We start from the raw sequence: 27647 nt of genomic DNA, 5'->3' as shown, positions 1-27647 counted from the left end.
AAATGTGCTGTTATCACATCCTTGATAACTGACTCCAGCAGTTTCCCCACCACCGACGTTAGGCTAACCGGCCTATAATTCCCCGGTTTCTCTCTCCCTCCTTTTTTAAAAAGTGGGGTTACATTAGCCACCCTCCAATCCTCAGGAACTAGTCCAGAATCTAACGAGTTTTGAAAAATTATCACTAATGCATCCACTATTTCTTGGGCCACTTCCTTAAGCACTCTGGGATGCAGACCATCTGGCCCTGGGGATTTATCTGCCTTCAATCCCTTCAATTTACCTAACACCACTTCCCTACTAACATGTATTTCGCTCAGTTCCTCCATCTCACTGGACCCTCTGTCCCTTACTATTTCTGGAAGATTATTTATGTCCTCCTTAGTGAAGACAGAACCAAAGTAATTATTCAATTGGTCTGCCATGTCCTTGCTCCCCATAATCAATTCACCTGTTTCTGTTTGCAGGGGACCTACATTTGTCTTTATCAGTCTTTTCCTTTTTACATATCTATAAAAGCTTTTACAGTCCGTTTTTATGTTCTCTGCCAGTTTTCTCTCATAATCTTTTTTCCCCTTCCTAATTAAGCCCTTTGTCCTCCTCTGCTGAACTCTGAATTTCTCCCAGTCCTCAGGTGAGCCACTTTCTCTGGCTAATTTGTATGCTACTTCTTTGGAATTGATACTATCCCTAATTTCTCTTGTCAGCCACGGGTGCACTACCTTCCTTGATTTATTCTTTTGCCAAACTGGGATGAACAATTGTTGTAGTTCATCCATGCAACCTTTAAATGCCTGCCATTGCATATCCACCGTCAATCCTTGAAGTGTCATTTGCCAGTCTATCTTAGCTAATTCATGTCTCATACCTTCAAAGTTACCCCTCTTTAAGTTCAGAACCTTTGTTTCTGAATTAACTACGTCACTCTCCATGTTAATGAAGAATTCCACCATATTATGGTCACTCTTACCCAAGGGGCCTCTCACGACAAGATCGCTAATTAACCCTTCCTCATTGCTCAAAACCCAGTCCAGAATAGCCTGCTCTCTAGTCGGTTCCTCGACATGTTGGTTCAAAAAACCATCCCGCATACATTCCAAGAAATCCTCTTCCTCAGCACCTTTACCAATTTGGTTCACCCAGTCTACATGTAGATTGAAGTCACCCATTATAACTGCTGTTCCTTTATTGCACACATTTCTAATTTCCTGTTTAATACCATCTCCGACCTCACTACTACTGTTAGGTGGCCTGTACACAACTCCCACCAGCGTCTTCTGCCCCTTAGTGTTACGCAGCTCTACCCATATCGATTCCACATCTTCCCGGCTTATGTCCTTCCTTTCTATTGCGTTAATCTCTTTTTTAACCAGCAACGCCACCCCACCTCCCCTTCCTTCGTGTCTATCCCTCCTGAATATTGAATATCCCTGAACGTTGAGCTCCCATCCCTGGTCACCCTGGAGCCATGTCTCTGTGATCCCAACTATATCATAATCATTAATAACAATCTGCACTTTCAATTCATCCACCTTATTACGAATGCTCCTTGCATTGACACATAAAGCCTTCAGGCACTCTTTTACAACTCTCTTAGCCCTTTTTAATGCTTGCCCTGGATTTGTCGGCCTGCCACTTTTACTTTTCCCCTTTGTACTTTTTGCTTCTACGCTCACTTTACACCCCTCTGTCTCTCTGCACTGGTTCCCATCCCTCTGTTGTGAACTAACCTCCTCACACCTAGCCGCTTTAATTTGATTCCCACCCCCCAACCATTCTAGTTTAAAGTCACCTCAGTAGCCCCCGCTAATCTCCCTGCCAGGATATTGGTCCCCCGAGGATTTAAGTGTAACCCGTCCTTTTTGTACAGGTCACACCTGCGCCAAAAGAGGTCCCAATGATCCAAAAACTTGAATCCCTGCCCCCTGCTCCAATCCCTCAGCCACGCATTTATCCTCCATCTCATCGCATTCCTACTCTCACTGTCGCGTGGCACAGGCAGTAATCCCGAGATTACTACCTTTGCGGTCCTTTTTCTCAACTCCCTTCCTAGCTCCCTATATTCTTCTTTCAGGACCTCATCCCTTTTCCTACCTATGTCATTGGTACCTATATGTACCAGGACCTCTGTTACTGTCCCTGTTACTATTGGGTGATCTATAAAAAACACCCAGTAGAGTTATTGACCCCTTCCTGTTTCTAACTTCCACCCACAGAGACCCAGTAGACAATCACTCCATGACTTCCTCCTTTTCTGCAGCCATGACACTATCTCTGATCAACAATGCTAAGCCCCACCTCTTTTGCCTCTTTCTCTGTCCTTTCTGAAACATCCAAAGCCTGGCACTCGAAGTAACCATTCCTGACCCTGAGCCATCCAAGTTTCTGTAATGGCCACAATATCATAGCTCCATATTGTGTCAGAAATCCTTCCTGGACACACCTAACAAATTCTGCCCCATCTAAACCTTTTACACTAAGGAGGTGCCAATCAATGTCAGGGAAGTTGAAGTCACCAATGATAACAGCCCTGCTATTTTTGCACCTTTCAAAAATCTGCCTCCTGATTTGTTCCTCAATGTCTCTGTTGCTATTGGGTGATCTATAGAATACTCCCAATAGAGCGATTGCTCAATTCCTGTTTCTGACTTCCACTCACACTGACTCAGTGGACAATCTCTCCACAACATCTGAACTGTCTGCTTCTGTGATACCATCCCTGATTAGCAATGCTACTCCCTCACCTCTTTCACCTCCCTCCCTGTCTCTTGAAATACCTAAAGCACAGAGCCATTCCTGCTCGTTTCAAGACCTTGGCCCAGTACATTCTTGTGCAAGTGAATCCTCAATTTCTTCACTTACAGACCCCAGTCAGTTTGGATTTGCAACAATATCTCCTCCACCAGCACAGGTGTGCCACAAGGCTGTGAGCTTAGCCTCCTGCTCCACTCACCTTACGCTTACTGTATGTCTGAGAGGATAAGCACAGCTCCAATGCTATATTTAAATTTGCTGACAGCATCAATGTCAGCCAAATCAGAAGTGGTGACGAATCAGCATATACAGTAAGAGGGAGATTGAAAATTTGGCTGAGTAGTGCTACAATAACAACCTCTCACTCAATGTCAGCAAGACTAAGGAGCTGATTACTGACCTCAGGAAGAGGAAACCAGAGGCCCATGAGCCAGTCCCCATCAGGGGATCAGAGGTGGTTAGAATCAGCAAGTTTGAATTCCTCAGTATTATCATTTCAGAGGCCCAGCATGCAAGTGCAATTACACTGTGTACATACATCTATTGATGCTTCTGGACACATCTTCAGTGATGTTCCTGGAATCATCGGGTGTTTCGGGTCTTTCAACATCATACAACCTCCAGGTGACCCAGCCGGGGCTGATCAGACCCCAGCTTGTGTCCAGATGGCTAGCTACTTATGATTCCATGCCTCCCCTCTTTTGAGCCACAGCCATCTTGAGGCCCTCTCTGCCGCATCGGTGGTACTGCGGATGGCTCTCCTCTTCCTCTCTCCCTCGACGCTCAAAATGCTGAAGGCTCTAACTAAAGAACGGGCTATGAATCCCCTACAACCAACCTCCACTGGGAGACACCTTGCTCTCCATCCAGCCTGCTGACAATTGCTGACCAGTCCTGCGTACTTGGAGAGCTTCCTTTCAAAGGCCTCCTCCAAGCGATCTTCCCATAGGACTGTCAGCTCCAGCAGCACCACTTGCTTAGTAGACTCAGACACTAGGACAATGTCTGGTCGCAGGGTGGTGGCTGCGATATGGTTGGGGAACTTCAGCTGCCCTTCGAGGTCCACCAACAGCTGCCAGTCCCTTGCAGAGGTCAGAATGCCTGCAGATGTTCTTTTGGCAGGTATTGGCTGCTCCCCAGCTCTGACAAAGGCAATGGTCTGCTTGGAGGGTCGGGACCACTTCGCCCACTCAACTCCTGCGCTGACGGCTTCAGCGATGGTCCTCAGGACCTGATCATGCCTCCACCTGTACCGTCCCTCACCAAGTGCCCTTGCACAGCCGCTGAGGATGTGCTCCAGGGTTCCTCGCTTGGAGCACAGTGGGCACGCAGATGACTCTGCCTTGCCCCATGTGTGCAGGTTTGATGGGCTTGGAAGCACGTCGTACACTGCCTGGATGAGAAATTGGATGTGGTGTGTTTCGGCTTTCCAAAGATCAGCCCAGGTCACTTTCCTCTCAACCACATTCTCCCATCTTGTCCAAGCTCCCTGTTGCTTCATTCCCACCACCTTGCAGGCTCTCGTCTCCTCCACTACTGCTCTCACCTCCTCCTGAACTAGACGACGCCTTTCCTTCCCTCCGGTGTCCATTTGGGGAGTTGGAAAGGATCCTAGCCCAGCTTGGCCTTGTGTGACCACTCCCACCAGCCTCCTGTGACGCAGCCTCGCCTCTGCCTCCTGAACAGCTTCCTCTGCCCTCCACTTCTTGCCAGTCCTCACTTGGATCCCTGCTGTAGCCACCTTCGGGTCACTTGAGTCCCTATACTGTAGCACTTCTCTGGCTCTTGTTACTTTGAATTCTTCCTCCAAGGATTTGAAGGGCAGTTGCAGTTTGTTGTGGTGTCCATAGAGTGCGATGCTGCTCAGGCTCTTTGGCAGCCCCAGCCATCTCCTGAGGTGGTTGCTAACCCTCCTCTTTAAGGCTTCGACTGTCGAGATCGGAACTGCAGAGACGAGGAGGGGCCACAGGATTCTGGGAAGAATGCCATGCTGATACACCCAGGCTTTAAACTTCCCAGGTAGGCCAGACTTGTCCACAGATTTCAGCCAGTCATCCAACTCGGTGCAGGTTGCCTGAATGGATGTTGTGTCCCTTAAAGAGCTGTCAAAAACTAAAGAAAACATGACAACAGCTTTAATTCCTTAGAAGTTTGTGAAGATTCGGCACAACATCTAAAACTTTGACAAACTTCTATAGATGCACGATGGAGAGTACATTGACTGTTTGCATCATGGCCTGGTATGGAAACACCAATGCCCTTGAATGGAAAATGCTACAAAAAGTAGTGGATACAGCCCAGTCTATCACAGGTGATAGTTGTACCGTTGAGTACAAATACACAGAGCACTGTCACAGGAAAGCAGAATCCATCATCGAGGACCCCCACCACCCAGGTCATACACTCTTCTTACTGCTGCCATCAGGAAGAAGGGAGAGGAGCCTCAGGACTCACACCACCAGGTTCAGGAACAGTTATTACCCCCTCAACCATCAGGTTCTTGAAACAGAGGGATAACTTCACTCGCCCCATCACTAACTGTTCCCATAACCTATGGACTCACTTTCAAGAACTCTTCATTTCATGTTCTTGATATTTATTGCTTGTTTATTATTAGTAGTTTTTCTTTTGTATTTGCAGTTTGTTTCTTTTGCACACTGGTTGTTTGTCCATACAGCTGGGTGTGGTCTCTCATTGATTCTATTACATTTCTTGGATTGACTGAGTATACTTGCAAGAAAACAAATCAGAGTTGTATCTGGTAAAATATACAGTATGTCCTTCAATAATAAATTTACTTTAAACATTGACCCATGCTCTAATATCTTCATCCTTGTTTGTGATACTTATCGCATTAAAATAGACATACATCAAACCATCCCACTGACTTCAGTTTTGTCCTATCAATGGCCTATCCTTCCTCACAGTCTCACTACACACTGCATCTACCTATATACGCACTGCCCCATCCTCTGATCTATCACTCTGGTTCCCGTGCCCCTGCCAAATTAGTTCAAACCCTCCCCAACAGCTCTAGAAAATCTACCCACAAAGAAATTAATCCCCCTGAAGTTCAGGTGTAACCCACCCTTTGTGTACAGGTCATACTTCCCCAGAAGAGGTCCCAAGTATGAAAATCAGCCCCTGCACCACACCAGTTCCACAACCACACATTCAACTGCCAAATTGCTAACTGCTGCATGACAGGGATTACTACCCTTGAGGTCCTGCCTTTCAGCTTCCTACCCAGCTCCCTATATTTTATCTTCAGAACCACGAGGATGCTGAATGAGCATCAATCCCATGGTATTACAGGAAAGATTCTAGCCTGGATAAAGCAGTGGCTGATTGGCAGGAGGCAAGGAGTGGGAATAAAGAGAGTCTTTTCTGATTGGCTGACAGTGACTAGTGGTGCTCCACAGGGGTCCGTGTTGGGACCAAAACTTTTTACATTATATGTCAATGATTTGGATGATGGAATTGACAGCTTTGTTGCAAAGTTTGCGGATCATATGAAGATAGGTGGAAGGACAGCTAGTTTTGAGGAAGTAGAGAGGCTATAGAAGGATTTAGACAGATTAGGAGAATGGGCAAAGAAATGGCAGTTGGAATAGAGTGCCAGGAGGTGTATGGTCATGCACTTTGGTTGAAGAAATGAAAGGGTTAACTATTTTCTAAATGGAAAGAAAATACAAAATATTGAGGCACAAAAAGACTTGAGAGACATTGTGCAGGATTCCCCAAAAGTTAATTTGCAGGTTGAGTCTGTGATGAGGAAGGCAAATGCAATATTAGCATTCATTTCAAGAGGACTAGAATATAAAAGCAAGGATGTAATGTTGAGATTTTATAAGGCACTGGTGAGGCCTCACTTGAGTATTGTGAGCAGTTTTGGGCCCCTCATCTTAGAAAGGATGTGCTGAAAGTGGAGAGGGTTCAAAGGAGGTTCATGAAAATGATTCCAGCATTGAATAGCTTGTCATATGAAGAGGGTTTGATGGCTCTGGGCCTGTATTCACTAGAATTCAGAAAAGTGAGGGGTGACCTCATTGAAACCTATTGAATGGTGAAAGGCCTTGATAGAGTGGAAGTGGAGAGGATGTTTCCTGTGGTGGGAGAATCTAAGACGCCAGAGGACACAGCTTCAGAAAACAGAGATGGGGAGGAATTTCTTTAGCCAGAGAGTGGTAAATCTGTGGAATTCTTTGCCACAGGTGGCTGTGGAGACCAAGTCTTTACCTGTATTTAAGGCAGAGGTTGATAGATTCTTGATTGATCAGGGCATGAAGGGAAATGACAAAGGCAGGAGATTGGAGCTGAGAGGAAAATTGGATCAGCCATGATAAAATGGTAGATCAGACTTAATGGGCCAAATGGTCTAATTCTGCTTTCTATATCTTGTGGTCATCTGTTTTCCTCCCTGTGTCATTGGTACCAAAATATAACAATGCTTCTGGCCACTCTCCCTCCCCCTTTAGAATGCTCTGGATCTGATCTGAGATATCCCTGGTGCCCGGCAGACAAATTACCAACTGGGGTCTCTCTCACATCCGCAGAATCTTCTGTCTTCTCCCCTGACTATTGAATCTCCTATCACCAATGCATGCCTCTTCTTCCCCTTCCCTCCGGAGGCACGGAGACAAACTCAGTGTGTTCCCCCGGATAGTATTCCAAGCGTTATGCCTGTGTACTCTGCACTGTTTTCCTATTCCCTTACACTCACCTGACAGTCACACCCAGCTACCTGCCTTTTGCAATGTAAGGTGATATCCTCTTACCCATCACCTCCTCACTGTCCTATATGAGCTATACGTCATCCAGCTGCAGCTTTAGTTCCCTAACACGGTCTGTAAGGAGCTGCGGCTGGATTAACTTCACTCAGTACAGTCGTCAGGGAGACTGGGGAGCCTCCAGAAGTCCCACATCTGGCACGAAGAACATACTACTGACCCTGGAACCATTCTTGCCACTCTACCTGGGACTAATAGACAAAGAAAGTTTAAAAAAAACATACCAGAAACTTACCTTAGTCTTCACCTCTTCTTGCTGACACTTCTTGGACCAAATCCCCAGCTCTCCACTCTAACCCTGTCCACTCATACAACGGCCGCACCATTTAAACCTCACTTCTTTTTAAGTTGTTTGCCAAGTGCCTAAGAAATTGCAATACCTCAAGCCCGCTGAAACCTTCTGAAAGGCTGTGTTCAATTTTTAAAGCTCATGCTCACTCCTCCATACAAGCATCTGCACTTGGCATTTGATGCCATTTTAATTCTCAGCTTAAAGTCAGTAAAATATCTGACAAACTGTTTCAGAAATTTCTAATGGACATTCCCTAATTGTTTCGTCTTCGAATGCAGCAATGGCAGTGTATCAACTAAATATCACATCTTTATGTGTGGATAATGTTTTGTAACTTGTTTGCAAAGAGACATTACAGCAGACAAGATAAAATGGATAATGTTTGTAACTTACTTACAATGAAACATTACAACAGACAAGCTAAAATGCACAAAAAAGACACTTTCCAATTATGGGTTAATAATCACCAATAGGATATCTGCTCGGTTCCATCTTTCTACAGTTGGAAACACCGTAATCATATAGACAAAGACTGGCTGGAATTAATTAACTGAAGCTTTACTGCTCAACTTTCAGGTCAGAGAGCACATCAGTCTTGCATTTTGGCCATCAACCAGAAGGGAATGCTTTAAGATGTCTTTTGAGCTGTAAGTAATTCCTGACCTTTGGTCCTGGAGCACCTTGTCCTGGCAGTCCTTTTTCACCCTTTGCACCAGGATCTCCTCTATTACCCTATCAAGTGTGGAAAAGATAAACAGAATGTAAAGCTTCATGTTACCATTTGCTATTTTGAGAAACAAATTAGACAGTCAAGTAGACCACAGAACCACAAGGCATAGGAGCAGATTTAGGACACTTGGCCCATTGAGTATTCTCTGACATTCCATCATGTCTGATTAAATAGCCATCTCAACCCCATTTTCCTGCCTTCTCCCCAAAGCCTTTGACTCTTTATCCTAGCCTAATTATGGGGGCAATTTACAATGACCAATTAACCTAGCAAGCGGTATTTCTTGGACTGTGGGAGAAGACTGGAGTACCCGGAAGAAACCCACATGGTTACAGGGTGAACATACAGGCAGCGGCGGGAATTGAACGCAGGTCAGCTGTACTGTAATTCGTTGTGCTAAACACAAAGCTACCATGCTGCCCCAGTAACGTCAGCCATTATTTCTGATGTATATTTACATCTGCATTTAGTGGATTAATTCAATAATTGCTTCAGTGAAATAAGTCAAACCACAGAATAAAATCTTAAAACTTTTCCAGGCTTTGTTCATTTACTACATGAGGTCGATCATCCCATGATGTCCAATTTTCCACATTTAACTCATGTCTTACAGTGTTCAAGAGCCAAACACAACAGAGAGACTGATGGTTCAGAACCTAACATCACGAACATGCAGTGATTCAATGCCTTTCAACAAGGACTGTTACAGCACAGTCTTTGAGAACATGGGGAACAGTGTTGGCAAGTACTAAACTTCTGTTCCAAAACTGCAGATCAATTTACTCCAGAAGGTTCTGTATCTGTCACGTCGCTCTGTCAGTGGACTCTGCACATACTCAACTGAATGCAGAATGAGTGAGCTAGAACCATACTCAAATTTCAAAGAGCAGCCCTCCATAATTTTAAAGAAATTGACTTATTTTAAATGCAATGTGCCTGGTTATTGTTAAATAACTGTTGCTGTGACACAGGAAGCAATGAATTTCTGGATGTTACTTTCAATTGGTGTTTATTATGAAGAAGCATAGAGTAGTTTTCATTATAGGCAGCTTGGACTGAATTTGAAATAGGAAGACATACGTTTTGAGTCTTGGTGACAGATTAAAAGTGACAGCCTTTCAAGGAGTTGGCATTGATCCACTGACTCCTGCATTTAGGATTAACTGTGGGGCCTCACCATTTTCTTTGGCATCCTTGTATTCACCAGTAAAATCAAGGCTCAAACACAGCGGCACTGGAGGTGCCTGAGATCTCAGTAGAAGCATCTAGCAATAGCAACGTAACCCCTTAGCTACTTCCCACCTGTTTCTTTGAAAGGCTTTGTTACAACAATTGAGGTAAGAGATCACTTTTGTTAACTGGAGATTTTTTTAAAGGACTAGAACATTGATGTCTTGGTTCAGCACGTACTCCAGCTGCATGAAATTCAAATTCAAATTAGAAACTCGACAAGCAGTCAAAGCGACACCAGACACATCTTAACCAGCAGGAATCCCAGAACTGAGTGTCACGTTTGCAATGCCCCATTAAAGTCTGGTGTTGAAATAGATGCTGTCATCACATTTATTCAACCTAGCTGGTCAGGAACACCAGAAATAATAAATTAGACCAATGGTGGGTTATAGAAATGCCGACTGGAAAAAAAAATCACACTCATTTTCGGATTCCCCACATAACAGAACAGGCCACACGCCCAAAACAACTTAAAGTTTAACATCAATAAGCACAAAGCAAAATAGTCATCCAGTCCATGTTAAAGGAACTCCCATTAGGAAGAGTGAGCAACCTGACTGTGGCACCATTGTTCAGGGGGGACATTCAAGAGGGGAGAGAGAAGAGAAATGGGGATAGTATAATCAGAACTCTCACTCATAAGGATCCTGTGTGCAAAGGCTGCATTCTTTGATTGGGTGCCTGGGGTCAGACACTTCATTTGACTTGAGGGAAATTTGGAGTGGAAGGAGAAAGATCTAGTTGTGGTGGTCCATGTTGGCACTAATGACAGAGGTAGAACAAGGAAAGGGTTCAGCTGAGGGAATATGAGAACTGAGGAACAAAATTAAAAAGACAGAACCAAAAAAGGTAATCATTTCTAGACAGACATGTTGGCAGAGGGGTGGGGTGGCTTGGTTGGTAAGAAATGATGTAGGATCAGAAAATGTAGAACCATTGTGGGCATGGTTAAAGAACTGCAAGAGAAAAAAGACCTTCAATTTGTGAGCTGCAAGGTACACAGAAATACGCATTTGAAGTCTGCCAGAAGTATTAAACTAGGTTGAATCTAGTATATTTACCAGAAACAGGATGGAAATAACTTCCCTACAATCTTGGCAGCAGTCCTAACTGAGAAGAACATTCGATGTTGTTTTCTCACAAGTTAGGACATGAATATGTCTGTAATTATGGGAGGACCCACTACCCAAGTTCTCACTCCCAGGTGGTACTTATATCCCCATAGTCCATCCCTCCTGATTGGTTAGTCCTCATCCAATCAGGTTTCCGCTCTTGCATCTTGTTTACTATCTAATTCCAGTTCCCACTTACAGTGAGACCGTCATCTTTGTTAAAATTCTTTACCTCTAGTTTTATTAATAAAATTAGGGACAGACTATGGGTGTCTAAATACCACTGGACTAGACGTGCCCGGGAATCATCCCTGAAGAAGATGGCAGAGATTGTCAACAAAACATTGGTTATACTCGATACCTGTGCTCAGCTGGAAACCCGAGCAGAGTTTATTCGTCATATATGCCAGGAAAGCACTAGATCCTTTTTCACTTAATAAAATGATGGTAAGTAATATGCCTTATGCTCCATTCTGGACCTCTGAAGAACCTTTGATCAAACAATTGATTAGCAGGGATGTCAGAGGTTACAGGGAGAAGGCTTGAGAATGGAGTTGAGAAGGAATAATAAATCAGCCAGGATTGCATGGTGGAGCATACACAATAGGCTGAATGTCCTCATGTTGCTCCTGTGTCTTGTTAATACACTTCAATTTCTCATATTACCATTCTGTACTCTCAAAGTGAAGTACCAACGTATCCAAATTTGTATCAACATGCCTGATTAGTTGATGGATTGTTTGTTTTGAGGAGATAATAATGTCCAATTATGGAGGCATTGCATTCCTTGCAAATATTCCATATAGTGATTTTCCATAACGTGAACCCTTGGTAAAAACTGACAAGAATGTTTTTCCTCTTGCATTTGTGTTAAGTTTCCTTTCAACTGTTTTTGTTATCATTTTAATCCATGGTTACTTATTACTCTTCTCTACTCCTCATCTTTGGTAAAAGTCACATCACCTTCTCATCACCAGTAAAAGTGGACAACTTTATCAACTCTGGTGAACTTGCACTGAATCTACATAAACAGTTTCTGTTGCTTTTATCCAAAACAGATACATAAACCAGATTGTTCTCAAGTATATGGTGTGTAAGTGAACCAAACAATATTCTATTACTGAAATAAAAACGGATAATGCTGGAAAAACTTAGCAGTGGGAAGAGAATGATTTAATGTTCCCGGTCTGGGAAACTAAATCCTATGCTAATGCTTTTACCATTACAGCGAAACTCTATTAATTCAACAGACTCTGGACTAGGTTGGTATTCCCTATTAATATTCCAACACACTTTTTCTTCCTTTGCTTTAGATGCTACACAGCAGAATAACATATTGTCCCTGTAGACCTGGTATGTGTAAAGGAATTACGTGAAACATGTACCTGGTAAGTTTCAAAATACTGAGGGTAAAAAGAAACACTAAATTTTCTAGCGGTTGTGGGAAAGAGAAACAGATCAGTTTCACAGGAGCACAGGAATAGACAAGGTGATTTTCATGGGAGTAATTATAGGAATTGGGTGAGCTTTGAGGGGAGTGGGAACTGGGGCTCCAGTGTATGAAGGAGAACTGAAGAATCAGCATCTGCTGCATTAAAAGAGAGCATGGGAACTGAATGCAGGAACAGTAAAGAAAGTGGCAAAATTAGCACAGTGAACTGGGTGTAAACTATCCAATTTTCAGTCAAATGGTGAACTATCAAAGTTTCACTGGATGTGGATACTGAATGCACATTAAGCCCACGTACACCAACTCACAACTTTGCTTAAACTACTTACTTAATTTCATATTTATACTTCTTACTATAATTCAGAGTTTTTATTCTGTATTGCGATGTACTGCTGCCGCATAACAACTAATTTTGTGAAACATACTTTATACTTTATTGTCGCCAAACAATTGATACTAGAGCGTACAATCATCACAGCGATATTTGAGTCTGCGCTTCGCGCTCCCTGGAGTACAAATCGATAGTAAGTATTAAAAATTTTTAATTATAAATCATAAATAGAAAATAGAAAAGGGAAAGTAAGGTAGTGCAAAAAAAAACGGGAGGCAGGTACAGATATTTGAAAGGTACGGCCCAGATCCGGGTCAGGATCCATTCAGCAGTCTTATCACAGTTGGAAAGAAGCTGTTCCCAAATCTGGCCGTATGAGTCTTCAAGCTCGTGAGCCTTCTCTTGGAGGGAAGAGGGACGAAGAGTGTGTTGGCTGGGTGGGTCGTTTCCTTGATTATCCTGGCAGCACTGCTCCGACAGCATGCGGTGTAAAGTGAGTCCAAGGACAGAAGATTGGTTTGTGTGGTGTGCTGGGCTGTGTTCACGATCTTCTGCAGCTTCTTCTGGTCTTGGACAGGACAACTTCCATACCAGGTTATGATGCACCCAAGAAGAATGCTTTCTACAGTGCATCTATAAAAATTAGTGAGGGTTTTAGGGGACAGGCCAAATTTCTTTAGTTTTCTCAGGAAGTAAAGGCGTTGGTGGGCCTTCTTGGCAGTGGACTCTGCTTGGTTGGACCAAGTCAGCTCATTTGTGATATTGACCCCGAGGAACTTAAAGCTTTTGTCCTGTTCCACTTGCGTACCACCGATGTAAGTGGGGTTGTGCAGTCCGCTACTCCTTCTGAAGTCAACAACCAATTCCTTCGTCTTGCTGACGTTGAGGGATAGGTTATTGTCTTTGCACCATGCCACCAGGTTCCTAATTTCCTCTCTGTACTCAAACTCATCATTACCCGAGATAAGGCCTACAATTGTGGTGTCATCAGCAAATTTATATATTGAATTCGATGGAAACTTGGCTACACAATCATGGGTGCACAGTGAGTACAGCAGGGGGCTGAGTACACAGTCTTGTGGGGCACCGGTGCTCAGAGTGATTGTAGAGGAGAGCTTGTCCCCTATTTTTACAGCCTGGGTCCTGTCTGTGAGGAAGTTGAAGATCCAGCTACAGATCTGAGTGCTAAAGCCCAGGTTCTGGAGCTTAGGAATCAGTTTATTTGGAATGATGGTTTTAAAGGCAGAGCTGTAGTCAATGAAAAGGAGCCTTACATATGCGTCTTTATTCTCCAGGTGTTCTAAGGAGGAATGTAGGGCCAGAGAGATGGCATCTGCCATTGACCTGTTGCTCCAGCAGGCGAATTGCAAAGCATCGAGGTTGACTGATAGGCTGTGGTTGATGTGTGCCATAACCAATCGCTCGAAGCACTTCATAGCAATTGATAGTCGATAGTCATTCAGGTATGCCACCTTGCTCTTCTTCAGCAACTGGATTATCATTGCCTTCTTAAAACATGAGGAGATCTTAGACTGAAGCAAGAAGCAGTTGAAGATGTCAGCAAACACTCCAGCTAGCTCGCTTGCACAAGCCCGGTGAACCCGTCCCGGGACGCCATCTGAGCCTGTGGCTTTCCTTGGATTTATCTTCTGGAAGGCCCTTCTAACGTCTTCCTCGGTAATAAAGAATCTCGATGCCACCAGGTCCGGTTCATCCAGAGGGAGCGGGACGCTCGTCTTCTGTTCGAATCTTGCGTAGAATACGTTAACTTCATCAGGAAGAGAAGCACCACAGTTATTGATATTCCCAGCCTTTTCTTTGCGCCCAGTGATCTCATTTAGACCCTGCCATAGTCTACCGGCATCCCTCTGGTTAGTCTGGACTTCCAACTTGGCTCGATATTGCCTCTTGGTGCCCTTGATGGCTTTCCGGAGTTCACGCCTGGATTCCATGTAGCGACTGGTATCCCTGAACCTCAAAGCCGCAGCTCTAGCCTTCAAAAGCGACTTGACCTCATAATTCATACAGGGTTTCTGGTTAGGGAACACCCGGATTGTCCAAGACACACAGTCCTCTGTGCATTCCCAGATAAAGTCTGTGACAGCTGAGGCAAACTCATCGAGGTTAGCTACCGAGTCCTTGAATACTAACCAGTCCACCAATTCAAAGCAGTCACGGAGGACCTCATCACATGCTGGTGATATTAAACCTGATTCTGATTCTGATAAAGATAATTGACCACAAAAAAAACATTCATACTATGGGATTTAAATAAAAGATGCGATTGTTCATTTCTTCTGTCTTGGTGCTGGGAGTGAGAACTTGGGTAGTGGGACCTCCCATAATTACAGATACATTCAACTCATGTTCTAACTTGTCAGAAAACAAAGCAGAATGTTCTTCTCAGTTAGGACTGACGCCAAGATTGTGGAGAAGCAATTTCCATCCTGTTTCTGACAAACATGCTGGATTCAACCTAGTTTAATACTTTTGGCAGACTTCAAATGCATATTTCCATGTGCTTTCAGCTCACAGATTGAAGTAGGCGGTGGTGGAAAGCAGTGGAGTGGAAATTGGTTACTTCTTCAGGGACTGAGTGACTGATGTGGTATGAAGACACAATGTCCTTTTCCTAATGGGATCATGTTGCTGGGATAGCTGGTAACATAATCAGCACTGAGAGGGAAATAGAATCCTTTAGGCACTATGGTAACCATAGGACATGATATGCTTTCTGCCAGTTGAACAGAGTTGCCATGACTTTGTGAGAATTAACATCAGGATAAAAATCTATGTATTTTGCTGAAAAAAAATCTCATGAAACTAGACTTGGAACCAGAGTGCCTAAACAGTTAGTGGGGAGGCTGTGGAGAGAGATGTTGGTAACTTTTCACATACTGACTGGGACTAAAAGGACTAGATAGGATAGAGTTTGTCAAATATGTTCTGGAAAGTATTTTTAATCAGTATGTAGAAGTCTCAACTCAAGAGTATGCAATACTTGACCTGCGATTAGGGAGTGAGACAGGGCAAGTGACAAAAGTTATAACCATATAACAAATATCAACGATAACTCACTACCATCAGAGTGGGTACCACATACCATCTGGCAAAAGCGTACTTGGAAAGTGGGAGGCCTTCAAAAGTGAAATTTTGAAAGTACAAAGCTTGTACGTGTCTATCAGAATAAAAGTAAAAGATAACAAGTGTAGGGAACCTTGGTTTTCAAGAAATATTGAGGCTCTGGTTAAGAGAAAAAATTAGATGCATAGCAGTTATAGGCAGGTAGGAACAAATTAAATGCATATAGAGTATAAAAAATGCAAGAGAACACTTAAGGAAGAAATGAGGAAGGCTGAAAAAGGGCACAAAGTTGCTCTCACAGACAAGGTGAAAGAGAATCCTAAAGCAGGGGTCCCCAACCTTTTTTGCACCACGGACCGGTTTAATATTGACAATACTGTATTCTTGTGGACCGGTCGACCGGGGGAGGGGGGTGTTCAAGTAGGGTTAAACTCACCTCAACATGTCTTTTACAGTTAGGGTTGCCAACTTTCTCACTTCCAAATAAGGGACAAAAGTAGCAGTCAAATCCCGGGACACTTTACCCCAGGAAAGACTACCATGACCATGAAGCCTTGCGCGGGCACCTGTGTGCGCATGCGTGATGTACGCATACGTGCCGATTTTTTCCCCCACAAATCGGTTTTGCCTTCATCTTCCCGACTATACTGTACATACATTATTTCTACATTATATAGGCTGTGTATTTATCATATCATTCCTGCTCTTACTATATGTTTGTGTTATTTATTTTCGGTTTTATGTGTTATTTGGTATGATTTGTTAGGTTATGGTTTGGGTCTGGGAACACTCAAAAATTTTTCCCATATAAATTAATGGTAATTGCTTCTTCGCTTTACGCCATTTCGGCACGAAAGGTTTCATAGGAACGCTCTACCTTAGTGGGGGAAATACGGGACAAGGGCGGTCCCATATGGGACAAACCAATTTAGCCCAATATACGGGATGTCCCGAAAATACGGGACAGTTGGCAACCCTATGTTTTAAGTTCAACAGTGCCTGACAGGGAATGAGTAAAGGTGCAGCTGTCTCATATCGTTTCCTCACGGCAAGGTAGCACATGCTTTGCGGCCCGATGGTTGAGGACCGCTGTCCTAAAGGATTCTAAAGGTATGTTAAGAGCAAAAGGATTGCAAGGGACAAAATTGGTCCTCTGGAAAATCAGAATAGTAATCCATGTGTGGAGCCAAACAGACGGGGGAGATCTTAAATATTATTTTTGCATCTGTAATTACTCAGGAGAAGGACACGGAGTCTATAAAAGTGAGGCAAAGTGGTATCAACTTCATGGACCCTGTACAGAATACAGAGGATAAGGTGTTCCCTCAGACCCTATGAGAGGCAAGTGTAGAAATTCCTGTGGCCCTAGCAGAGATACTTAAAACATCCTTAGCGATAGGAGAGGTACCAGAGGATTGGAGGATAGCCAATGTCGTTCTGTGGTTTAAGACAGGCTCTAAGCATAAACCAGGAAATTATAGGTCAGATATCAGTTGTGCGAAAGTTATAGGAAGGTATTCTAAGTGAACTTGATATGTAAGTATTTGGATAGACATGGACTGGTTAAGGATAGACAGCGTGGATTTGTGCATGGTAGGTCATGACTAACAAATCTTACAGAGTTCTTCGAGGAAGTTACCAGGAAAGTGGATGAAGGCAAGGCAGTGGATGTTGTCTACATTGACTTTAGCAAGGTATTTGACAAGGTCCCGCATGGGAGATTGGTCAAGAAGATTCAGTAGCTCAGTATTCAAGATGAGGTAGTAAACTGGGTTAGATACTGCATGGGTGAAGCCAGAGAGAGGTAGTAGGTCGTCGCCTCTCTGACTGGAGGCCTGTGACAAGTGTTGTCCCACAGGGACTGGTGCTGGATTCGTTGTTGTTTGTCATCTACAGCAACAATCTGGATGATAATCTGGTAAACTGGATCAGCAAATTTGTGGATGACACCAAGATTAGGGGCGTAGTAGACAGTGAGGAAGGCTATCATGGCTTGCAGAGGGACCTGCATCAGCTGGAAAAATAGGCTAAAAAATGACAGCAACACACATCAAAGTTGCTGGTGAACGCAGCAGGCCAAGCAGCATCTCTAGGAAGAGGTACAGTCGATGTTTCAGGCCGAGACCCTTCGTCAGGACTAACTGAAGGAAGAGTTAAAAAGAGATTTGAAAGTGGGAGGGGGAGGGGGAGATCCAAAATGATAGGAGAAGACAGGAGGGGGAGGGATGGAGCCAAGAGCTGGACAGGTGATAGGCAAAAGGGATACGAGAGGATCATGGGACAGGAGGTCCGGGAAGAAAGACAAGGTGGTGGGGGGGAACCCAGAGGATGGGCAAGGGGTATAGTCAGAGGGACAGAGGGAGAAAAAGGAGAGTGAGAGAAAGAATGTGTGTATAAAAATAAATAACAGATGGGGTACGAGGGGGAGGTGGGGCATTAGCGGAAGTTAGAGAAGTCGATGTTCATGCCATCAAGTTGGAGACTACCCAGACGGAATATAAGGTGTTGTTCCTCCAACCTGAGTGTGGCTTCATCTTTACAGTAGAGGAGGCCGTGGATAGACATGTCAGAATGGGAATGGGATGTGGAATTAAAATGTGTGGCCACTGGGAGATCCTGCTTTCTCTGGCGGACAGAGCGTAGGTGTTCAGCAAAGTGGTCTCCCAGTCTGCGTCGGGTCTCGCCAATATATAGAAAGCCACATCGGGAGTACCGGACGCAGTATATCACCCCAGCCGACTCGCAGGTGAAGCGTTGCCTCACCTGGAAGGACTGTTTGGGGCCCTGAATGGTGGTAAGGGAGGAAGCGTAGGGGCATGTGTAGCACTTGTTCCGCTTACAAGGATAAGTGCCAGGAGGGAGATCAGTGGGGAGGGATGGGGGGGACAAATGGACAAGGGAGTCGCGTAGGGAGCGATCCCTGCGGAAAGCCGGGGGGGGGAGGGAAAGATGTGCTTAGTGGTGGGATCCCGTTGGAGGTGGCGGAAGTTACGGAGGATAATATGTTGGACCCGGAGGCTGGTGGGGTGGTAGGTGAGGACCAGGGGAACCCTATTCCTAGTGGGGTGGCGGGAGGATGGAGTGAGAGCAGATGTACATGAAATGGGGGAGATGCGTTTGAGAGCAGAGTTGATAGTGGAGGAAGGGAAGCCCCTTTCTTTAAAAAAGGAAGACATCTCCCTCGTCCTAGAATGAAAAGCCTCATCCTGAGAGCAGATGTGGCGGAGACGGAGGAATTGCGAGAAGGGGATGGCATTTTTGCAAGAGACAGGGTGAGAAGAGGAATCGTCCAGATAGCTGTGAGAGTCAGTCGGCTTATAGTAGACATCAGTGGACAAGCTGTCTCCAGAGATAGAGACAGAAAGATCTAGAAAGGGGAGGAAGGTGTCGGAAATGGACCAGATAAACTTGAGGGCAGGGTTAGAGATGCTGCCTGGCCTGCTGCGTTCACCAGCAACTTTGATGTGTGTTGCTTGAATTTCCAGCATCTGCAGAATTCCTGTTGTTTGCTAAAAAATGACAGATGGAATTTGATGCAGACAAGTGCAACATGTTGCACTTTGGTAGGACCGACCAGGGTAGTTCTTTTACAGTGAACAGTCTTCTTCTTCATGTGCCTTGCGCGTTACACGCTTGGGCGATCATTGCTCTCCACATCGAACAATCCCTTGCAGCGTCAATGATACCTCGCACACTTAGGTCTGTTAGTTCTTTCACGGTGTCCATATATTGTCTTCTTTGCCTTCCTCTTCCACGTTTCCCAGGCATACGACCTTGTGATGTAGGGCATTATATTTCTCCCTTTCTGATGACATGGCCCAGGAATTTAAGTTTCCTCTCATTTAATATTCTCATTAAAGATCTTTTTATATGGGCACATTGGAGTACTGTCTCATTAGTTACCCTATCTCTATATGATATTTTCAGCATTCTTCTAGGAAACCACATTTCTGTTGCTTCTAAGTTTCTTTGGAGTTCTGGTGTTATAGTCCATGTTTTGGAAGCATACAGCAAGATTGACCGGATGTAACATTTTAGTAGCCTCAGCCTTATCGTCATAGAAATGTGTCTGTTAGTAAAAACGGGTTTCATTTTTTGGAAGTTGGTTTTGGCAATGGCAATTCTTCTTTTTATTTCTATTTTACTTCTAGCATCTTGTGATATAAAGCTACCAAGGTAATTAAAGCTGGTCTTTTGTTCAATCTCTTCGTTACCGATGTACAGTTGGCAGTTGGGAGTATCCTGCTGTTTTGATATTACCATACATTTGTTTTTTTTTACAGTTGATGATTAGACCAAAATCTGCACTTGTTTGTACTACTTTGTCTAGGAGCATTTGTAGGTCTTCTGTAGCACTTGCTATTAGGGTGGTATTGTCTGCATATCTTATATTGTTGATGTTAACACCTCCAATTTTTATCCCATCTAGGTCGTCTATTTCTCTGAGAATCATTTCACTATAGATATTAAATAATTCCAGTGAGGCAACGTATCCCTGTCTAACTCCTCTTTGAATTTTAGTCCAACTGCTTATATTATCATCAATTTTTACCGCCGCTGTTTGATTACAATATAAATTTTGAAGCAGTTGTTGGTCCCTTCCGTCAATGTTTAGTTTAGCAAGAATTTGAAATAATTTTTCATGTTGCACTTTGTCGAATGCTTTACTGAAATCAATAAAACATAAAAAGACATCATTTTGATATTCCTCTACTGTCAAGATGAAGCCACACTCAGGTTGGAGGAGCAACACCTTATATTCCGTCTGGGTAGCCTCCAACCTGATGGCATGAACATTGATTTCTCTAACTTCCGTTAATGCCCCTCCTCCCCTTCTTACCCCATCCCTAATTTAATTATTTATTTATTTCTCTCATTCCCTCTCACAATACTCCTTGCCAGTTTTCCATCGTCCTTTGGTGCCCCCTCCCCCTTTCTTTCTTCCAAGGCCTTCCGTCCCTTTTGCCTATCAACTTCCCAGCTCTTGGCTTCATCCCTCCCCCTCCTGTCTTCTCCTATCATTTTGGGTCTCCCCCTCCCCCTCCCACTTTCAAATTTCTTACTATCTCTTTTTTCTGTTAGTCCTGACGAAGGGTCTCAACCCGAAACGTTGACTGTACTTCTTCCTATAGATGCTGCCTGGCCTGCTGCATTCCACCAGCATTTTGTATGTGTTGCTTAAATTTCCAGCATCTGCAGATTTTCTCGTGTTTGCGATTTTGATATTCAATTGCCCTTTCTGAAAGCATTCTTAGTATGAAAATTGCATTCCTAGTTCCTCTATTCTCAATAAACCCATATTGCAGTTTAGATGTTTCTGACCTTAACTTGTTTTTAATTCGACTTAGAACAATTCTCAACAAAATCGTTATTATGTGACTCATAAGACTGATTGTTCTATAATTTTCGCAGTCAATAGTTCCAGGAATTTTGGCAGAGTTATAAATACTGATTTCAAGAGATGGTCAGGCAATACACTAGACTCATAAATGCCATTAAACAGTTCAAAAATAATATCTATGCCCAGATCTTCTAGGGCTTGTATCATTTCCACTGAAATTTCATCAGGTCCAGTGGCTTTACCATGTTTCATACTTTACATTGCTTTAGTTATTTCTTCTTTGGTAATAGGTGGGCCAGAATTAGGGTGTTTAATATCTGGGGGTTCCCCTCTATTATCTTCAAAAAGTTGCTCTATATACTGAATCCACCTCTCACATACTTTATCTGGATCTGTTAGTATGGATCTGTCTGCTGATCTTATGCATCCTGTAGAGGAGGTTTTCTTAATTCCAGTAATTTCCTTAATTTTCTTGTGCATTTCTTTGCTGTTGTTAATATGGCCTTCTACTTCATTGCATTTTTGATTCAGCCATTCTTCCTTTGCAATATTGCACAATTGTCTGGTCTTTCTGTCTAGCTGTCTGTATTGCACTTCATTATTCTTCACTAACCTTCTTTGTTCCATCAGATCTAGAATTTCTTGGGTTATCCATCCCTTGTTGGTGTGTTGGATTTCTTGTACTGGGATTATCTCCTCTACTGATTGTTGTATAGCATATTTAAATCTGTCCCAAATAGGTATTGTTTCATTTTCGTTGATGTGTTCTTCTACAGCTGTTTTGAATTGTTGCTTAAGTATGCTATCTTTTTTAAGTTCTCCCAACATATTCTTCTTTCTCTTTTTTCCACCTTTCAGTTTCTTTAATTTTGTTTTGATGGTAGCTATTACTGGATGGTGATCTGAACCACAGTCTGCTCCTGGGTAGGCTTTAGAATTTGTGATATTATTTCTAAAGCATTCATTGATGGTAATGAAATCGTTTTGATTCCTTGTTCTATCTCCAGAACTAATCCAAGTACACAATCTACGTGGATGGTTTTTATACCAAGTATTGGTGATCACTTGGTTGTTTCTGACACACCAATCAGTAAACCTTTCTCCATTTTCATTTTTTTCCTCTAATTTTTCAACCCTTTCCTGTCCAGCTTTGGAGTTAAAATCTCCCATGACTAGTTTTATATCCTGAGATTTACATTGCTCATAAGCACTGTCGAGATCTTCATAAAACTTGTTGATATCCTCTTCATCTGGATCATTTGTTGGCGCATAGGCTTGGATTATGCTAATGTTAAAAGGGTTACTCTTAATTTAACTAAAAGCAGCTGGTCAGATATCGTCCAATATCCCATAAGACATTTTGATACTTGTTTGTTTAAAATAATTCCAACTCCATACATATGCTGTTGACCTCCAGAATACATTATCAGAGAACTATTCTTAGTGAATTTGCCACTGTCGGTCCATCAAATTTCTGACAGGCCTAAGATATCCACTTCCAACCTTTTCATTTCATTTAATGCGTTTACAGTGAACAGTAGGGCACTGATTAGTGTTGTACATCAAATGGATCTGCGAATATGGGTCCATAATTCATTGAAAGTGGTATCACGAGTAGATAGGGTCATAAAGAAAGCTTTTGGTACATTGGCCTTCATAAATTAATGTATTGAGTGCAGAAGATGGGATGTTATGTTGAAGTTGCAAAAGACATTGGTGATGCTTAATGTAGAGTACTGTGTGCAGTTTTGGTCACCTACCGACAGGAAAGATGTAAATAAGATTGAAAGATTACAGCAAAACTTACAAGGATGTTGCCAGGTCTGGAGGATCTGAGTTATAAGGAAAGATTGAATAAGTTAGGACTTTATTCCTTGGAACGTGGAAGATTGGGAAGCGATTTGATAGAGGTATACAAAATTATAGATAGATTAAATACAAGCAGGCCTTTTCTGCTGAGGTTGAATGGGACTATAACCAGAGGTCATGGGTTAAGGGTTAAAGGTGAGAATTTAAGGGGAACATGAGGGGGAACTTATTCACACAGTGTGTCATGAAGGTGTAGAAGATAGTGCATGCAAGCTCAATTTCTTTTTTTTTTAATTTTATTTTTATTTGGATAAGGAGTTCACAATTATCATGTACTTTTTTCACACATATAACCTTTTCCATTTTTATATGTATAAAACTACAATTATTTATTTATACATTCTTAAGTACACATTGAGATGATATAAAAGCAAAATAAACATTTAAATAGATAATTATGTACTGTGGTAAATCTAACCTATTAGGCTAAGTAATGAAATTAGTTGTTAAGAAAAATGGTAATAATAGTTTCCATACAACCCTTCTGTACCATTTCCACTGGTCCAAAATGTTGCATACAAGCCTATATACCAACCATTGTAGGTGTTTATATCCCAGGGGCATGGAGGCCTATTTTCCTGGAGCAGGTCAATGGGAGTAGGCAGTATAAGTGGTTTTAGTGTGGACTAGCTGGCCCAAATAGCCTGTTTCTGTGCTGTACTTCTCTATGACTCTATGAAACAAATGCAGACTGGGTATTTCTTTAACTCAAGAGATTTTGCAGATTCTGGAAATCTGAAAACACATACAAAATGCTGGAGGAACACAGCAAGTCAGGCACTATCTATGGAGGAGAATAAATGGTCAAAATTTTGTGTTGAGACTTTTCATCAGGACTAGAAAGGAAGGGGCAGAAGACAGAATAAGAAGGTGGGGGAAGGGGAGGGCAGGGAGTATAAGCTGGGAGGTGATAGATGGGACCATGTTGGGCAGGGGGTGGGTGGTAGACAGTTGAATTAAGAAACTGGGGAGGGGGGGATAATTAGAAGACAAAAAGGGTTGAGAAAGAAGGAATCTAAGAGGAGACGACAATAGACCATGGAAGAAAGCGAAGGTAGAGGAGAACCAGGGGGACGTGATTGGCAGGTGATGAGAAGGGAAAGGGTGAGAGAGTAATCAGAATAAGGAACGGAAAAAGAGAAAAGGAAAGGGGAAATATTACCAGAAATTAGGGAAATCGATGTTCATGCCATCAGAATGGAGGCTACTTAGACAGAATATGAGCTGGGCATTTCTTTGACTATTTAATTTGCTTTGAGTTGTTCTTATTGGTTATTCCCTTTAATCATGGTTCTAAAATTCATTGCTGATTTATCTGTTTGGTTACATCCAACAGGCAGCTCTTTGGTCTCTGCGTTATAGGTCACAAATATGTCCTGGCTTTCTAGAGAGGTTTTGGCATGGCCAAGCCAGTTTTGTTGTGGAAGTCCGAAGTGAAGCACTTCGTTTAAATACACAAAGGGACTGACGCCTACCACAATTCAATTTATGATGGGATGCACAATCATTTTATGCAAGAATGACATGCATCCTGCCAGCTATGTTGCAGTACAAGTTTTTAGGCTATTCCTTCACACACAGCTGAGCCACTGAGAGCATTGTACTAGAATCTAAAATTTAGAAAGATGTATCTCATCGCCAAATGAAATGGGAAATCCAAACCCTTTTAACAGCAGTGCAAATTGCTATAAGTACTTTTTGAGAACATGATGGTCGAACTTCATTTTTAAACTTTGCTAGAGAAAATTGGGAAGTGTGGGAGACAATATGTTGACAGTCTTGAATAACTATCACATTGTAATGGGGAGCACATTTTAGAAATCAAGTGTCCTCTTTCAGTGTTCCTCTTTCCATTATTCCCAGACGTTTTATTTTAGAACCATGGAGTTGCACAGCACAGAAACAAAACGTGGCCCTCCACGTCAATGCTGACCATCATACCATCTGTAATAGTACCACATGCCTGTATTAATTCTACATCCCTCTAAGCCTTTTCTGTCAAGGGGCTGTCCAGATGTCTTTTAAAAGTTCTATTTCTGTCTCTACCACCCACTCTGGCAGCTCCTTTGTGTGAAAATTTTTCCCTTAAGCTTGCTCACATTAAATTCATGTCCTTGTTTTAGACACTCATAGTATGGAAACAGATTCTGACCTCGACCCTGTCTGCGGCTCTCATCTTATCACATATCTCTGCAAGGTCACCCATTGTCCTTTCTTCACTCCAGGTAAAATATTCCCAGTCTATCCAGTCTCTCTTTATAATTCAAGCCCTCCACTCCTGGCAACATCCTTGTCAATTTTTTCTACATTTTTTGTGACAAGAGTCCTTGAAGAGGACAGCTTGGACCCAAATGCTGGAGTATCTGAAGTAAGGATCGAGACACGGTATCAAACTGGATCGAGAACTGAGCACAAAATAAACACCAGACAAAATCACTCGGAATGCTTACAATTGAGCACCAAACCTCAGATCAGTTGCTCCTTAAATGTTCAATCCTTGGTGTCCAAAACATGAGATTGCCAATTAGCGAGACTTCCCTGAATCTTTAAAAGGGCCGCGCTAATTATCCGTACTCTAGGGAGTTACAGTGTCTAAACCTCAGAAGATGGCGCGGATGGGTGCGTGTAACACTTTCGCTATGCCATGTGTCTTCTTCAGCACTCTCTTATTATCTTATAGTTACTATTCTGTAGATTTACTGAAATGCCCACAAGAAAATGAATCTCAGGGTTGTATATGGTGACATATATATCATCATCATCATCAGGTGCCGTGCCCAGTTTGAGCTTTGACTGCCATGGCCCACACACTCCTGTTTCGGATCAAGTGGATCAATTCATTGGTATTCATTTCCAGTTCTTTGGCTGCTGTCCCCATCATCATTTGTCTTTGCCTTCCTCTTGCTTTCTTCCCTTCAATCTTTCCCATAATTACCGTGTATTCTAACTCCTCTTTCCTAATCATATGTCCAATGAAGTTACGTTGCCTTTTCATGATCTCATACATTATTTCTCTTTTTGTGTTTGTTCTGTTCATGACATCCTCGATAGATATTCGTTTCGTCCATGATATTCTTTGCATCCTCCTCAAAAACCACATCTCTGCTGCTTCAATTCATTTTCTCATGTTACTAGATACTGTCCAACATTCTGAGCCATATAACATAACTGGATAAACGTAACAATTCAGTACTCTGAGGCAGGTTGTCATGCCTAGTTTAGTATTGGTCAGTATACTCTTCATTCTTGTAACGGTGTCTTTTGCCATCCCTATTCTTCTTTTGATGTCCATGTCACACCTGCCATCTGATGTCACCCAGCTTCCTCAGTAGCAAAAGTTCTGTACTTGTTTTATGTCTTCCCTATTTATTCTCAGCCTGCAGATAGGATTCTCCTTCTTTTTGGATATCACCATATGTTCTGTCTTTTTGCAATTGATAGATAGACCCATTTTTGCACTTTCTTCAACAATTATATCAATTAAGTTTTGTAGTTCTTCCTCCGTACTTGCAATAACACAGTGTCATCTGCATATCTGAAATTATTGATGTTTTCACCGCCAACTTTGATTTCCAAGATGTCTCTTATTTTTTGTAATATTGTTTCACTGTACACATTAAATAAATCAGGGGAGAAAACACACCCTTGTCTAATGCCTCTCTTGATTTTTGTAACCTGACACACTTCTCCATCTATTCTTACAGCGGCAGTTTGTTCCCAGTACAGATTTCTGATTAGGCAGAGGTCTTTCAAAACTAGATCTAGAGTTTTCTGTAATATTTCAAATAGCTTATTGTGCTTCACTTTATCAAATGCTTTTATGTAGTTGATAAAACAAACAAATCTTTTTGCACTTGAATAGCTCATTCTGATAGTATCCTTAACATCAATATCGCGTTTCTTGTACCTTTGTCTTTCACAAAACCACATTGTTCTTTACCTGTTTCAGCTTGTATCTTACTTTTAGCTCTTGTCATCAAAATTCTTAGAAGTATCTTGGTGATATGACTCATTAAACTTATGGTCCTATGTAATTCACATTCTATTGCTCCAGATTTCTTAGGAAGAGTGATAAATACTGACATATATGTACTTTGATAATAAAATTTACTTCGAACTTTGTGTTTTTAGGGAACCACACACTACATTATAAAACAGAAAAGTCCATATACAGATGCTTAAGTTAATTTAAACAGTAGAAATGTGATTAAGAATAGTTCCCTTTGGGTTTCAGGATGTGATGAAATTGCAAAGCATACTCAATCTAAAGAATGTGAAGAAGGCATAAAATCAGAATGAAGCTTATTCTAAATAACCTGTACAACCAGGCAACTCATCCACTTTAACTGTGTTTTCTCATTTTTACCGATGCTATGTGCTACAGAACTTGTCCAATTTTAAATGAATAAAAAATAAATGTGATCTTTGATAGACAAGGAGGAGTCTTGCTTTGTTTGATTCCTGGATAGTCAGCGAAGATGTAAGTCTATCTCTAATATTATTCACAAATACACTTTTCACCTAATTTCTCTGCCTACTTTTGGTAAAGGTGACTAACTGCTCCCGCAAGGCAATTTGGTATGCATAATAATGCTTTCTTTCCTGTAGTGGTGCCAAACTGTACAAGCACATGCACAGAGAACACCACCTTTAAGATAACA

General features: G+C 42.4%; 1 protein-coding gene across 1 annotated transcript in view; it reads right to left on the bottom strand.

Moving 5' to 3' along the window:
* Positions 1-27647, bottom strand: part of LOC134343570 (collagen alpha-1(XXVIII) chain-like) — a 131689-nt gene that overhangs the window by 12867 nt on the left and 91175 nt on the right. The window contains exon 14 of the mRNA XM_063042315.1: positions 8500-8568. Within this exon, the coding sequence (XP_062898385.1) occupies positions 8500-8568 (69 nt within the window). The remainder of the gene's footprint in view (positions 1-8499; positions 8569-27647) is intronic.

The sequence above is a fragment of the Mobula hypostoma genome, chromosome 3 (assembly GCF_963921235.1).
Source record: "Mobula hypostoma chromosome 3, sMobHyp1.1, whole genome shotgun sequence".
Classification (NCBI taxonomy): Eukaryota; Metazoa; Chordata; class Chondrichthyes; order Myliobatiformes; family Myliobatidae; genus Mobula; species Mobula hypostoma.
The sequence above is the reverse complement of the archived record's forward strand: the minus strand, read 5'-3'. Positions and strand labels throughout refer to the sequence as shown.